This window comes from Eublepharis macularius, chromosome 3, assembly GCF_028583425.1.
Source record: "Eublepharis macularius isolate TG4126 chromosome 3, MPM_Emac_v1.0, whole genome shotgun sequence".
Taxonomy (NCBI): domain Eukaryota; kingdom Metazoa; phylum Chordata; class Lepidosauria; order Squamata; family Eublepharidae; genus Eublepharis; species Eublepharis macularius.
In genome coordinates, this window is record NC_072792.1 from 46,774,681 (window position 1) to 46,787,997 (window position 13,317).

General features: G+C 43.8%; 1 protein-coding gene across 1 annotated transcript in view; it reads left to right on the top strand.

Annotated features, from left to right (window-relative positions):
• Positions 1-52: 52 nt before the first annotated feature.
• F10 (coagulation factor X) overlaps positions 53-13,317 on the top strand; it is a 33,680-nt gene continuing 20,415 nt past the window's right edge. The window contains exons 1-4 of the mRNA XM_054974640.1: positions 53-188; positions 5,575-5,735; positions 10,597-10,621; positions 12,313-12,426. Coding sequence (XP_054830615.1) covers positions 119-188; positions 5,575-5,735; positions 10,597-10,621; positions 12,313-12,426 — 370 coding nt within the window. The 5' untranslated portion in view covers positions 53-118. The remainder of the gene's footprint in view (positions 189-5,574; positions 5,736-10,596; positions 10,622-12,312; positions 12,427-13,317) is intronic.

The following is a 13,317-nucleotide window of genomic DNA, read 5'->3' on the forward strand; positions in this document are numbered from 1 at the left end:
AAACGTTTGGGTTCAATATGATAAGAGCAACAGCGCAGCCACAGGAAGTGTGCCGTTTGAACCTTGTTCATCCCTGGCCCTGAAGTGAAGCACAGCGTTATTTTCTCAGACAGGCACTATGGCTAACCAGCTGTTTGCCATTCTGCTCTTTGCTTTTCTGTCAGGGCTCCTGGAGGCAGAAAGGAATGGTAAGATCCTTTGATTTCTTTTTTCTGCAATCAATTGCTTTAACTTACTTTAAATAAGAGACACTACTCTTTTTTTGTCTGGACGAGAAATGATTACTTATAAGGAAAGAGATTCCCTAATGGTGTCGTTGTATAATATGTAACATTCCTGAGTTTTGTTGCCTCGGTGCAGTCTATGAAATTGGATTCTTTCCTATTAAAATAAACAAAGAGTATACCATACCGTTTAGTCTATGGAATGGTAGACCATAGGCAAGTCAGTATAACTGCAGGGGAACAACTCTTAGAAACATTTCTTTTTCAATCAAAAGGGAGAGAAGATGTCTTAGCTACATAATGTATTATACAGGACTCTTTGTAAGAAGATGATTTGGTAATGTGAAAGTTTATTAAAATTTAAAGACAATGTGGTACAAAACAAAAAAATCACAAAGGAGCAGAGAAGAAGAAAAGGAAGACAATAAAAAATACTTCTATGAGGACTATAGAATAGGAATGAGGAATACATACAGGAGACACGTCTTTGTTCTAGCGATCAGTAAAGCTGGTTGTAAATGTAACACAAGAAACTATCAAACTGCTTAAGCTCCTAAATGATCCAAAACTTCAAGAACATAGTATAACATAATGCCAACTTCACTGATGCCCTGGAATGAAGTTATTAGTTAACTTATGTCTACGTTTTAGAACTATTCTTTTGTCTTTAGCAGAACTATTTTAGTAACTTAGTAACAATGTTAGCAATTAGCCAATTGCTTAGTTTCAAATTCATTCTTAAGCCTTCATTGATGCTATTGAAAGATTTCTAAGTATCAGGGCATCCTGCAACTAAACTCCTGCTTTTTTTGTGGATGAGTGTCTCATTAATTCAGTTGAAATTTGGTTTTGAGTAAGCATGTATAGAATCCTGGTGTAAGACATTATGACCTAATTCAGTGACATCAAACTGCGTGCAGGTCAACTGCAGTGGGATTAGAATTGGCTGTGAGATGGGGAAAGGAGGGGGAAGAGACGGCATCCAGTAGTAGGGTGATGTACACAGAAGTACAACATGTTACACCATTTGGTCTTTGTGCAGAAACCTGTTGTCGGTAGCTGCTATCACAGAATCTGCCAGTCCTTTGCTTTTCTCCGAATTGGAGCAAAAATATGAAAGAGAATTAAATATTATCAAATAATTCATGTAAAAATGTATAGTCTGCCAGCACCTACTCAAAGGATGCAGAATGGGGAGAAACTTTTTAATAGACTTCAGCAAATAGCCTTCATGCAGCCTTTCTGTGTTTTTAATGGGAAAGTATGTAAGAATACTCAAGAGGGGAAGATGAGATAATAGGGTGGTTAGCAAATGTATGTATCTTCAGACAAAAATAGATATTGCAAAACAGTGTACAATTTGAACTGTCACTTCCTTGGGAGTGCCAAAGACAGAGAAGAAAATGTAGACATTTAACCATTTAACTTAAAATCACATAAGCAGTAATTCTGAAGTGGGACCAACTTCTAAATGTACTATATTTTTGAGATCCAATTGCAAAATAATTCCACATGACTTTCTTTGTCCCTGGCATAAAATGCAGGAACCTCACGTCACTTAAACTGAACAATTTTACATTCTACTTTTTATGTTTAGTATTTATAAATATGTAGCATTACTGAACAAAAAGCTCCCTTTCATGGCCATTCCACAGAGGCTAACCCGGATTTGCCATACAATCTCCTGTCCCGTCCCACTCTGTTCCTTCTTCTCCTCCCTCTTGGCCTCACAACCCAGTTTTAGTCCTGGCTCACAGCTTAAAAAACCCATTGATTTAAGGCAAACTCAGAACCAGAACCAGTTTCTCCCATTCTTACTACTTATAGTAATCAACAAACTCTAATAGAGTTAGCTTGCGCATACATGACCAAGGCTATTCCCACATGAGTTATATGCCCCAGCTTTGATGCTGTTGAGAAATGGAGGGGTGCCTTCCTTCCCCAACATTATAGAGCATCCCCCCACAGCCCAAATTGCACAATCATGGCTACATATAAGTTCCACAACAGATAGGATAGTGGCTCCATAGGGCAATTTGAAGATGAGAAAATAAGAACAGGGAGGCTAAAGCCACTACTCCCTGCCTGCTGTATTTGCAAATAGAAAACAGCTGGTTTGCATTTGGAAGGCACAAAACTCTTATCCTCAGCATATGAATCCAGAGGAGTTAGCTGTGTTAGTCTGTAGTAGCAAAATAGTAAAGAGTCCAGTAGCACCTTTAAGACTAACCAACTTTACTGTAGTGTAAGCTTTTGAGAACCACAATTCTCTTCGTCAGATACATGCAGGACCAGTGCCAGGGTTTCTGGTACCTGAGGCCAGGGGCAGCATCAGGGCTGTTGCTGCCCCACGCTGCGTGTGACGTCATCATGTATCATGCCGCTGCGAGCTGGCCCAATTGGCACGGCAGGCAGTGAGACCAGGAAGGACTCTTCAATTGTTGGAGAGGGATGCCTAGTGTGCTTTCTTTCATGTGCACACTTGCAGATTTTAAAATGGAAGAATGAGAATGGAAGGGAAGAAAGGAAACGGAGCTCACCAATGAGCTCTGGCAGAAAAGTGGAAGGGGATGAGAGGAAACACCATTCCCACACAAAACCACTTTGGATTTATTTAGGAGACCAGAGGTGGTGTGTGCCGGGTGTGCACACTCAGCCGAGTCCACCAGCCATGTGGCCCCACCCCATGTGCTGCAACACTGTGACCAATAGCAAAGCGCTCCCCCCATCCACGTTTGTCCAGGTGAAAAGCTTGCATGCATTTGCTAAATGAATACGGCTGCAGTATGCTCCGATGCAGAGTATTTACTAGGAAGTAAGCCCCTCTTGTTCCTAAAGGTGCTTACTTCGAGGTAAGTGTGCATCTAGACTTGCCGCCATAGGGGAGGGGGGCGGCGCTGAAACAAGAAGCAGAAGCACCCTCTGCCCAGCGCATGCTTTCTATCGCATTGATGGCTGTTACAAGTGGGAATTGGCTGCTGCCAGCTGGAACGAAGCGTGAGTGGCCTCCCAGCGTCCCCTCCAGCACCTCAGCGCTCAAGGTGGCTACCGGACCCACCTCCATGGACGCACCAGCCCTGGATGCATGGAGGGAATGAAGAAATTGGCTAGATATACAGGTGGTGAGGGGAGGGGGGAGTAGATGCAATCACTTGCAAAGGTCATGAAAGAGGTGGTGGAGTGCACAATCCAGGCTGGGTGTGACTTCTCCCCTCCACAGCTGAATCTGAATAGAATGCCTGAAAGGCAGTTACTTCTGATAATGAGATAACCATTCATAGTCTCTATTCAATCCAAGTCTGACTGAGTCAAATTTACATATGAATTCCAATTCAGCAGCTTCAAGGATATAAATATCTGGAACTTACTGAGGAAATATCAACAGAGGCAGGGGTTGGAGAGCAAGGCTGGGGAAGAGGATCTTAACTGGTAGGATGAACAGTATGGGAAGACACATACTACTCTGGATCATGGAAAAGTTAAATTTGGCTACAAGCCTAAAAGTAACAAAGGTCTTAAAACTAGCAAAACAAACACCTTTGCCTTAAGAATTAAACAGTTAGAACAGGCCTCTTTCCTATTCACACCATTATTTTATTTATTTTATTTCTATTTAGATCATTTATAGTTCACCTTTCTGAGATTCAAGGCAGATCACATGTCACATGAAACAATGCAGAAATTACATGGTAGGGTCATACTTATAGCAACAGACAGTACATACTATACATGTCCGGAGCAGGTTTCACCTGCCCCGGGACTCGGGCCCCACCAACACTCCTCCCAGCCCTCCAAAGGGCAGGTGAGCCCTTCTCTCATGGGAGCCAAGCTCCCACTCACTGGGGCAGAGGCCAGTAAGGCGCGGAGGAAGAAGGAGAGCCGCAGCGCCCCAAGGTGGCCTGAGGAAGCATTGGAGGAAATGCTGCAGCAGCAGCACCAGCAGGATGGAGAGATGCAGCCATCGCAATGCTGGGCTGTGACCCAGCTGATGAGGCCTGCCAACCAGCTGAGCAGCATGGGGATGAGGCGGCAGGCTATGGAACCCGGCGGGCTGCAGGAGCACTCAGCAGCATGGCCAGCCTGGTCGGCCTAGTGATCCGTGACACGGCAAACAACAAAGCTGTGCCCAGGCCAATGGGGGCAAACCAAGGGGCGGGGCTCCAAGGGGAAAGGCAGTAGGCCAGCCCCGGGAAAGATCAGGAAGTCCCAAGAGGGGGCGGAGGAGTCAGGAGTTTCAGGACGGCATGGCTCTGGCCTGACTGGCCAGGAGCCACAGAGGGAGGAACCCCAGTGTGAAGGGCAGAGGCTGGACCAATCAGAGGGAGAGTTCTCAGGTGGGAGAAGGGTGGGAAACAGGCACGTAATGAGGGAAGAAGGTAGATTGGCTGACCCTCGGATGGAGGGCAGGAACAGGGTTATAAAAGGAGGAGTTCTGCAGGAAGCCGGGGAGGAGAGGTTGGACATGAACTGGCTAGAGAGAGTGTGTAGATTCACTACCCAGTGGGCAGGAGGGGGAACTGTTGAGGCAACCACCACTCCTGCCCAGTCTGAAGCCGAGGAAACTCCCCTGCTGGAACCCTGGGAAGATGGCGGAGGGAGACGAGCAAGTGGCGGGCGGGGCAGCAGCTCACAATACACACTAGACCCCTAATTCTTAGAGAAAGCCATTGTTCGTCTTGGCTTAAGGCAGTATACCACAAGATATCCCTACTGGGTTTCTCATTTGAGTCGCTGCAGTTAATGCCACTAGGAAAAGCTAGGACTACAGTTAAACAAAGAATATACGATATAGAAAGGCAGAATGATATTGCAAGGGTTCCTAGCCATCTAGCCCCACAGAAAATAAAATATGTAGTAGCCCCAGCAGCATACTTATCACTTGTAAAGATTCCAGCACACTGTAAGCAATGGCCAGATGTAACATTTTTACATCAGCGGTAACAGAAGGCCAGTATAAAAAGGTGCTATTGATAGAACGGCTCTGCTCTTGTGGGTTAGGGAATATAGAATCAATTGAACATATATTATTACATGGTAGGTTCTATGAGGACAGTAGAGTAAAGATTATTCACCCCTTATTAAAGAGGCTTCATGGGTTTGCGGATGAGAAAATAAGCCTAAAGTTACCTTTTGGCCCTAATCCCCAGTTTATACTGAATTCTGCCAAATTTTCAGCTATAGCCCACACTCTCTGTCTCACAGCTTATCAGCAAGTCACATCCATCAACACTCTTCACATGAAATTAGAACCATTCTAATCATATTTATTCACCTTATTTAGATGTTTTAAATAGACAAAAGAAATTTCTGTGTGAAGCAATTTTATTTTATTTTTTGTTCCTTTGCTTAGTATTCTTAGGGGACAAAACTGCAAACAAATTTTTGAGAAGAACAAGACGTGCCAATTCAATATTTGAGGAGGCTAAGCAAGGGAATATTGAAAGAGAGTGCTACGAGGAGATATGCTCAAAAGAAGAAGCCAGAGAGGCCTTTGAAGACAATGAGCGAACAGTAAGGGCAAGCTAGTTCCTGGGTTTGTTTGGTTTTATGGTTGGTGTTTACATTTAGTTAATAGCACTGAAAACATAATATATCTGTTACAAGACCCATGTTTGGGAAGGAGTAATGACTGAGTATGGCCGCATCACCTACATAATTACTATATATCAGAGGTGGCTACACTGCAGCTCAAGATCCACATGCAGCTCTTCTAGACATATTGTGCAACTCCCAGAGGTCTCTGAGCATCACTGTGGCCATATAGTGCATTTTAATGGGGAAGGAAGGGGAAATAAACAAGCTCACAAGCTCCTCCCCTCCACCAGAAGTCGCCAGGGAAAAAAGAGAGAGCGGGAAAGGAGAGCACACAGCCACACAGCTCAGCAAGGGATCTCATGTCCGGAGGCTTCACATGCCCGGCAGCAGTGGCAGCAGCAACAAGGGGTGAGCTAGATAGCCAGATGGCCGAGGCATGCACACCTTGGCCAGGTGGCTGGGCTGACAGGGGGCAAGCATGGTGCAGGACTGGTGTGGCCAAGATGGACTAGACACATGGCTATGGCCAGGAGGCTGCTGGCGGGCAGGCAAGGAAAGTGATTCCAATGCTTCCCTCCTTGGCTGTTTAATCAAAGTTTGCAGTGAGAATCCTTTCCACAGGGGTTTACATAGAAGGAAGCCCATCTCTCCTTCCTCTGTGCGTGTGTGAATGAGTGAGTGGGTGAGGGGGGGGAGAGTCGGATCTGTTTTCAGAGTGAGCAGGGGCGGGGAGAGAGAGAAATGCCTGTGGTGTGTGTTGGTGGGGGTTTCTTTCCCTTCACTTGGGGAAATGCTGAGAGGGGGGTCGAGTTGGTGGCCAGGCTGCCTTTGCAGGAGCCTGGGGAGCAGGACCCATCCATGGTTCTGGTGTCACTCTCCCCAACTTTTATATGCCTGCCAACTATGCCTTTTGATCTTCTTCTCTCTCCCATTTCCATGCCTTTTCTGATTTCTTTTCTTCCCCATCACACATGCATTTTAATATCTTTCCCTTTTCAGACTGCTTTGCATGTTCAGCCCTTTCTTTTCTCTCACCCCCATACCCTCACTGTATTTCATTTAAGAGTAGCAAGGCAAGCGAACCCAATGCTTTGATTTCAATCTTTTCTATTTTCTTTTCTTCTCCTCTCACCACATATGTATTTTAATATTCCCCCTTTTCAGATTTCTTTCTTTCCTTCCCTCCCTTTACTTCCTTCTTTCTTTCCATGTCTTTCCCTCCCTCCCTCCCCTCCCTCTCTCCCTCCCTCGTCTTTCACTCTATCTCTTTCCTTCCTTCCTTCCTTCTTTCTTTCCTGGTCTCTACCTCCCTTCCTATCCTCCCTTCTTTCATTCCATGTCTTTCCCTTCCTTCCTTTCCATGTCTTTCCCTCCAGCACTTTCCTTCCTTTCCATGTCTTTCCATCCCTCCCTCCCTCTCTCCCTCCTCCTTTCATGTATTTCCCTCCCCCTTTCCTTCCTAGTAAGGATGTGACATCTCTTTTGTGATGCTGTGTCCTGTGGTGTCACTTCCAGGTTAAAAGTTAGGTGATGACACTTCCCAAGCTCCACCCCTTCCAATGATGTCACTTCCAGCATACTGTCCCCCATACACTGCTGCTTCCTGTAATGTCACTTTCAAGGCACTCCCCCCAAACTGCCTCTTCCTCTGGAGTCACTTCAGTACATCATGCCTTGCAGCTTTCAAACTTCTGATGTTTATTCTATGTAGCTTTTACATTTTAGCAACATTGGACACCCCTGCTATATGTAAACATACATACAAGGTGCAGGTGCATAGTATCTATCCTCATCATTGGGAATGTTAGAAAAACAGCATTCCTGATCATGCGGATGAATCTAGGCCACAAAAGTTTATGCTGGAATAAAATCTCATTAGCCTTTGAGGTGCCGCTAGATTTCTATTTATTTTTTTCCTACAATAAATGTGGAGTGTTAAATCTTGACTTTCATAGCAAATGTCACACGTAACCAGAATAATTGAACACGATTATCCTAAGATTTTGAGAAATTATTTTGTCCAAGTTATGCAATATAGTGCCACAGTTTGATTTATTTACATTTTTTATAGTCTGGCTTTCTCACTAAGACTTAAGGCAGATTGCGCAGTGTAATCCAATATGATGAACGGCTGGGTCATTCAATGAACAACACAATAGGGGGGAAATTGCAGAAATTTGAAAAGAAGCTGAAAACGGATACAGAGGTGAAAACAATGCTGGGACAAAAGCAAACAGACATGACATATTAAATGAATGTGGAACTATCCTGTAGGGAACATACTTTACAACAGACAGTACACAGTAGTATAGTCTACCTATCCCTTTCCTAACACATCTCTATGAATCATTTCCTTACAACACATTAACTTGCTTCTCTAGCAGCAATGTTGGACCACTGTTGGACTGTTGGACCACTATAACCCCTAAGCTCTACAAGGGTCAACTGAACGTTGCTGAAAGTGAAGAGTGCAATGCACTTCAATCTCTTTGCTTTCCCAACCAGCATCACTTGTCTAACTTCCGTATCAATTTGTTCACTTTCAGTTTGTTAGGAAATTAATCAAAACCTACTTAAAGTTCCTTTTCTTTTCCTAATTAATAGACAATTATTAATTACATCAAATGTAATCTTTTTACAATTACAAGAGAGCTGTGAATATTCATTAAACTGCAGATATTAATAAATGAATAAAATTTTGCAAGTTCTTGCCAATGAACTGTTTGGCAAGTTAGTTCTGGGCCTTCCTCAGCAATGGAAAGGTACGAGAGACGTGGATTTCAACCCATGCATCGTGAAGCCCCACTTTTCAAGTTGCTGCTGGCACACAAGCAAGCTAAGCAAACAAGAGGAACCTACTCATACAGATAACCAGGAGAGTGAGTGCACAAGAGTCAATGTATCAAAAATATATTCTAATGGAGTAACAAAGACTCTCATATAACAGTAAACAAGCAGTCAATAAGCATTCAATATACAAAAATAATTCAGTCGTGCACTACCAAACACAGCGAGTGCACCTTAATAATAACCAGAAGTCAATGAAAATGGAAGATGTCCTGAATGAAATGAAACCACAATTGGTCCTATAAAGGTAAGTCCAACACTGTAATCAAAGTACACTTTGGTGAGCCGATAGTTGGTTCCAGGTGAAATGTGGTCCAAAGGGCTGCAAACAAGCTGCCCGCTGTGCCCAGCACAGCGGGACTAAATAGTGATCTTGCTCTCTCATGTTATCTGTAAGTTTTACTTACGTTCATTCCATCTGTTCAAATGAGTTTTGCAAGGAGCTCCCCTCAACTAATTGTTACGAGTATATACATGTCCGGTCCGCTTTGTAGCGTGCTAGTATGCTGTTTGTTACTTTGCCGAGATTCACTGTAAATTGACTGACTGTATTGGTACTTTTGCAAGAAGTACATTTGACTGTTGGTAAGTCTTTTTATGCCCTTAGGTGTAATTCTGTGGTTAATACTAGTGCATAAAAACACATATATATATTGTTATGTGCTTGTTTATGTTATTAGTGGTAGATTTTCACCCCTGATGACGTGACCATCACGAAACAGCAGAACTCAGCCGGCCCTGCCTGTCGGGCACAGCGGGCAGCTTGTTTGCAGCCCTTTGGACCGCATTTCACCTGGAACCAACTATCGGCTCACCAAAGTGTACTTTGATTACAGTGCTGAACTTACCTTTATAGGACCAATTGTGGTTTCATTTCATTCAGGACATCTTCCATTTTCATTGACTTCTGGTTATTATTAAGGTGCACTCGCTGTGTTTGGTAGTGCACGACTGAATTATTTTTGTATATTGAATGCTTATTGACTGCTTGTTTACTGTCATATGAGAGTCTTTGTTACTCCATTAGAATATATTTTTGATACATTTAACTACATTGACTTATTGTTTTGCCTACTCTTGTGTGCTCGCTCTCCTTGCACACAAGCAAGGACAGCAAGAATGTCAACCTACCTCTTGGTATGTTCAAGACAGCACTATGAGGTGCAATTGATTCCTTCATGGCTTTGATGCTCAGCTTGCACCTCACTACAGTGTACCTCTTGGCAATTGTTTTGCGCATCTGTCCCCAGCTCTCTCCCCCTCTGTCTTCCTGCAATGTACTTGTAGCTTAGTGGATCTCATGCACTGGAAACACTGAAGATTGCTGTGCTAGAGGGAAGTGGTAGAGTTGTGCAGATCTTGTTCTGGAACTGGCATCATGTACTTCTGTAAGATCATCTATCCCAGAGCCTTGCCCTAGGAAAGTGTTAATGTTTACCTAGGAATTGTGTTGGATAATTCATAAAGAAGTGAATTATTCCTCTCCCAACATACCAAGAGATATATATGAAAAGAAAGAGAGCTGGTCCATGTGTCTTCATGAGGAGAGAGTGCTCATCCCCTTCCCCATCTGCTTTCATGTAGCTAATTATATATATTTACTGAATGAGATGTAATATCACAACTTGGCTATGTAGTTTTTGCTTTCAGTTCAGCCAGTTATTTTGGGTACATTTTGGAAGTAGAGTTATATTGCTTCAGAACTGTATAAAATGTAGTATTAGTAGGGGACTGTCCCTAAAATATATTGTGCATTGAGAGGAGGTGGTAGTAAAAGTTATGAAAAATGAAAAGATTTGCCATTTGTTAAAAGAAGACAAAGATAGAGTTCTTAACTCTTTAGAACTATGATGAACTATATAGATGGTCCTTAAATTATTGTATTAGGTCAGTCTTAATCTTTGAATCAGAGTTTTCTCTAATTTGTGTGGTGGACATTTTAAAAGTCTTTCTTGCTGATTTTATTAACCTACTATGTTTTTCTCATTAGGACGAATTTTGGAATATATATTCTGGTAAGAGAAATTTTAAAGATTTTTTTCTAAAATATTCATTGAAAATACAGAGTATATATTTGCAGGGCTGGCACGTCCATGGAGGTGAGTCCAGCAGCAGCCTCGAGCGCTGAGGTGCCAGAGGGGGTGCCGGGGGCAGGGGTGCACGCTGTGGAGCTGGCAGCTGAGTGAGAGGGCTGGGAAGCCACCTGCGCACCACCCCGGTCACCTGCTGCACCTGGTCCGCAGCTGCTGCACCTGGCTGGGAATGCGTGCTGCCAGCATGGGGCAGTCTGAGCGGGCAGCCTCCCAACCCTCCCACTCAGTTGCCCCATGCTGCTGCCTCCGCCTGCACACAGCTGTGGGCTAGGCGCGGCAGGCAGTCAGGGTGGCACGGGGCAACTGAGCGGGAGGGCTGGGTGGCCACCCACGTGCTGTCCCAGCTGCCTGCTGTGCCAATGGAGCTGGCTCTCAGTGGCATGCTGCGTGATGATGTCACACGCAGTGACATCATCACACAGTCCAGGTGCACATGCGCAGGGGCAGCAACAGCTACCCCCGGCCTCAGGCGCCAGAAACTCGGGTGCTGGCCCTGTATATTTGATGACGTACATTTGCTGATTCAACACGATCAAAATGTTGTAGCCAATCACACACTCTCAGGTCTTCAACTTCTAGTTGCAGTGGAACAGTACGAGCTGCTCTGGTAATCAAGGAACTACAACATAATTTTATAGTACCTCAGTCTGGTTTGGATCCAGCTATCTCCTCTGAAGGTGAAAGCAGGTGGAAGGAATCTGTCCCAGAATGGAAAGCTTCAGGCAGCCATGTCCTCAAGTCACGTGACTCACTGAATCTATTTTGATGGAATATTTCCATAAAATGGATTTGAGCCTGGGGCGAAAAACCCAAACACATTTCTGGGCTCAACAATAGCATCAGAAAGATCAAAAAGTGCTACACACATTGATTCTACTACCTGATCTGGATATTTTTTGGACTCAGTGCTGCCATAACATGGAATTCACCTCAGTTATCTGTACCTATTTTTTTTGTTAAAAAAAGAGTCCAACGGCATATGAACACCATGCAGAATCTACAATCAGTACATCTCATTGATTCTATGGCTGATTCCGCACACATTGGATAATGCACTTTCAATGCACTTTATCAATAGTTTGTGGTGGATTTTTTGTTCCGCACTCAAAAAAATCCGTTCCAAATGATCTATAAAGAGGATTGGAAGTGCATTATCGAATGTGTGTGGAATCACTCTATATTGGCTTATATAAGGTTCGCAGCAAGTGTTTGTACCAGTGGGGTTCTGCGCTTAGCCAGAAAACAACATGCTACCTGAAATGAGATTTCCAGCATGATTGTATTTGTATTTGTAACACACAAATATTTTAAAATCTTAGTAATCACAATTTGGTGTAGTGTTTAAGAGTGAAGGGATGCTAATCTGGAGAACCAGGTTTGATTCCCCACTCCTCCACTTGAAGCCAGCTGGGTGACCTTGGGTCAGTCACAGCTCTTCCAGAGCTCTTCACTTCGGCCCCATTCATCTCACAGGGTAATTGTAGTGGGGATAATAATACATACTTTGTAAACTGCTCTGAGTGGGTGTTAAGTTGTCCTGAAGGGCAGTATATAAATCGAATGTTGTTGCTGTTGTTAGTAGTAGTACTCAAATGCTCTTCCCCCCATTCTAGATGGAAATCAGTGTGAGACTAACCCTTGCCATTATGGTGGAACGTGCAAAGATGGAATTGGTAAATACACCTGCACGTGTTTAGATGGCTATCATGGCCCCAACTGTGAATCAGGTGAGTCTCCCTTTTGATCATATGAGTAGGCTATAATGATTGAATATAGAGCTCCTAACTGAACACGGGGTCAGCTGAGTACAGGCTGAAGTCATGCAATCACTGTAGCCTACAAGGAAAAAATGAGTTTGCCTGAGCAAATGTATGTATGAATATGCCCAATTTTCCTGATTTCTCCTATTTCTGGACCTCCAATAGGAATAAAGAAAAACCGAAATTTACCAGAAATTTGCATGCACATCTGTAAATATGTGTGTGCATACTCCCATGTGCTGTGGCAACTAGTGGTGTGCACTGAAAAAAATTGGCTCAATCTGGTTCCAGGTATCAGGGATACCATAAAAATTCAGTATTCCTGAAATCTGGGTTCAGTAAAACGAGAGAATTTGAATTTATCTGCCATTTTTCCTTATGGTGAAAACTATCCTGTGTAGCCCTTGCTTTGTAGAAAAAAGCAGGCAGTAGAGACAGAGCAACAGCGAACAAGAGGGTAGCATTGTAAAGTGGAGTCAAGCTCCACACAGTGGCAGGAAAGTGGCACAAGGCCAGTGAGGGGCAGGACGTAGCAGGAAGAGCATTTGGGAGAGGAGGCAGCTGCGAGCACTGGCCAAGGGAGACCATTCTGCCTTTCCCCACCCATGCCTGGAAAGAGAAAAAGCCCGCCTGCAGCAGTATTTGGCAGATTAAACCAAATTGACTAGGAATCTGTCTTCTAAATCTGATCCGGGAGCCTCTGTTTTGACCTGGCATAGCTAAATTTTGCTAGATTGGCATAAATCCATGTAATTAACCAATATACAGGGCTTTTTTTCAGCGAGAATGCGGTAAAATGGAGTTCCGGCACCTCTTGGAAATACTCAGCAAGTGTGTGTGAAAATAATATTATTTCAA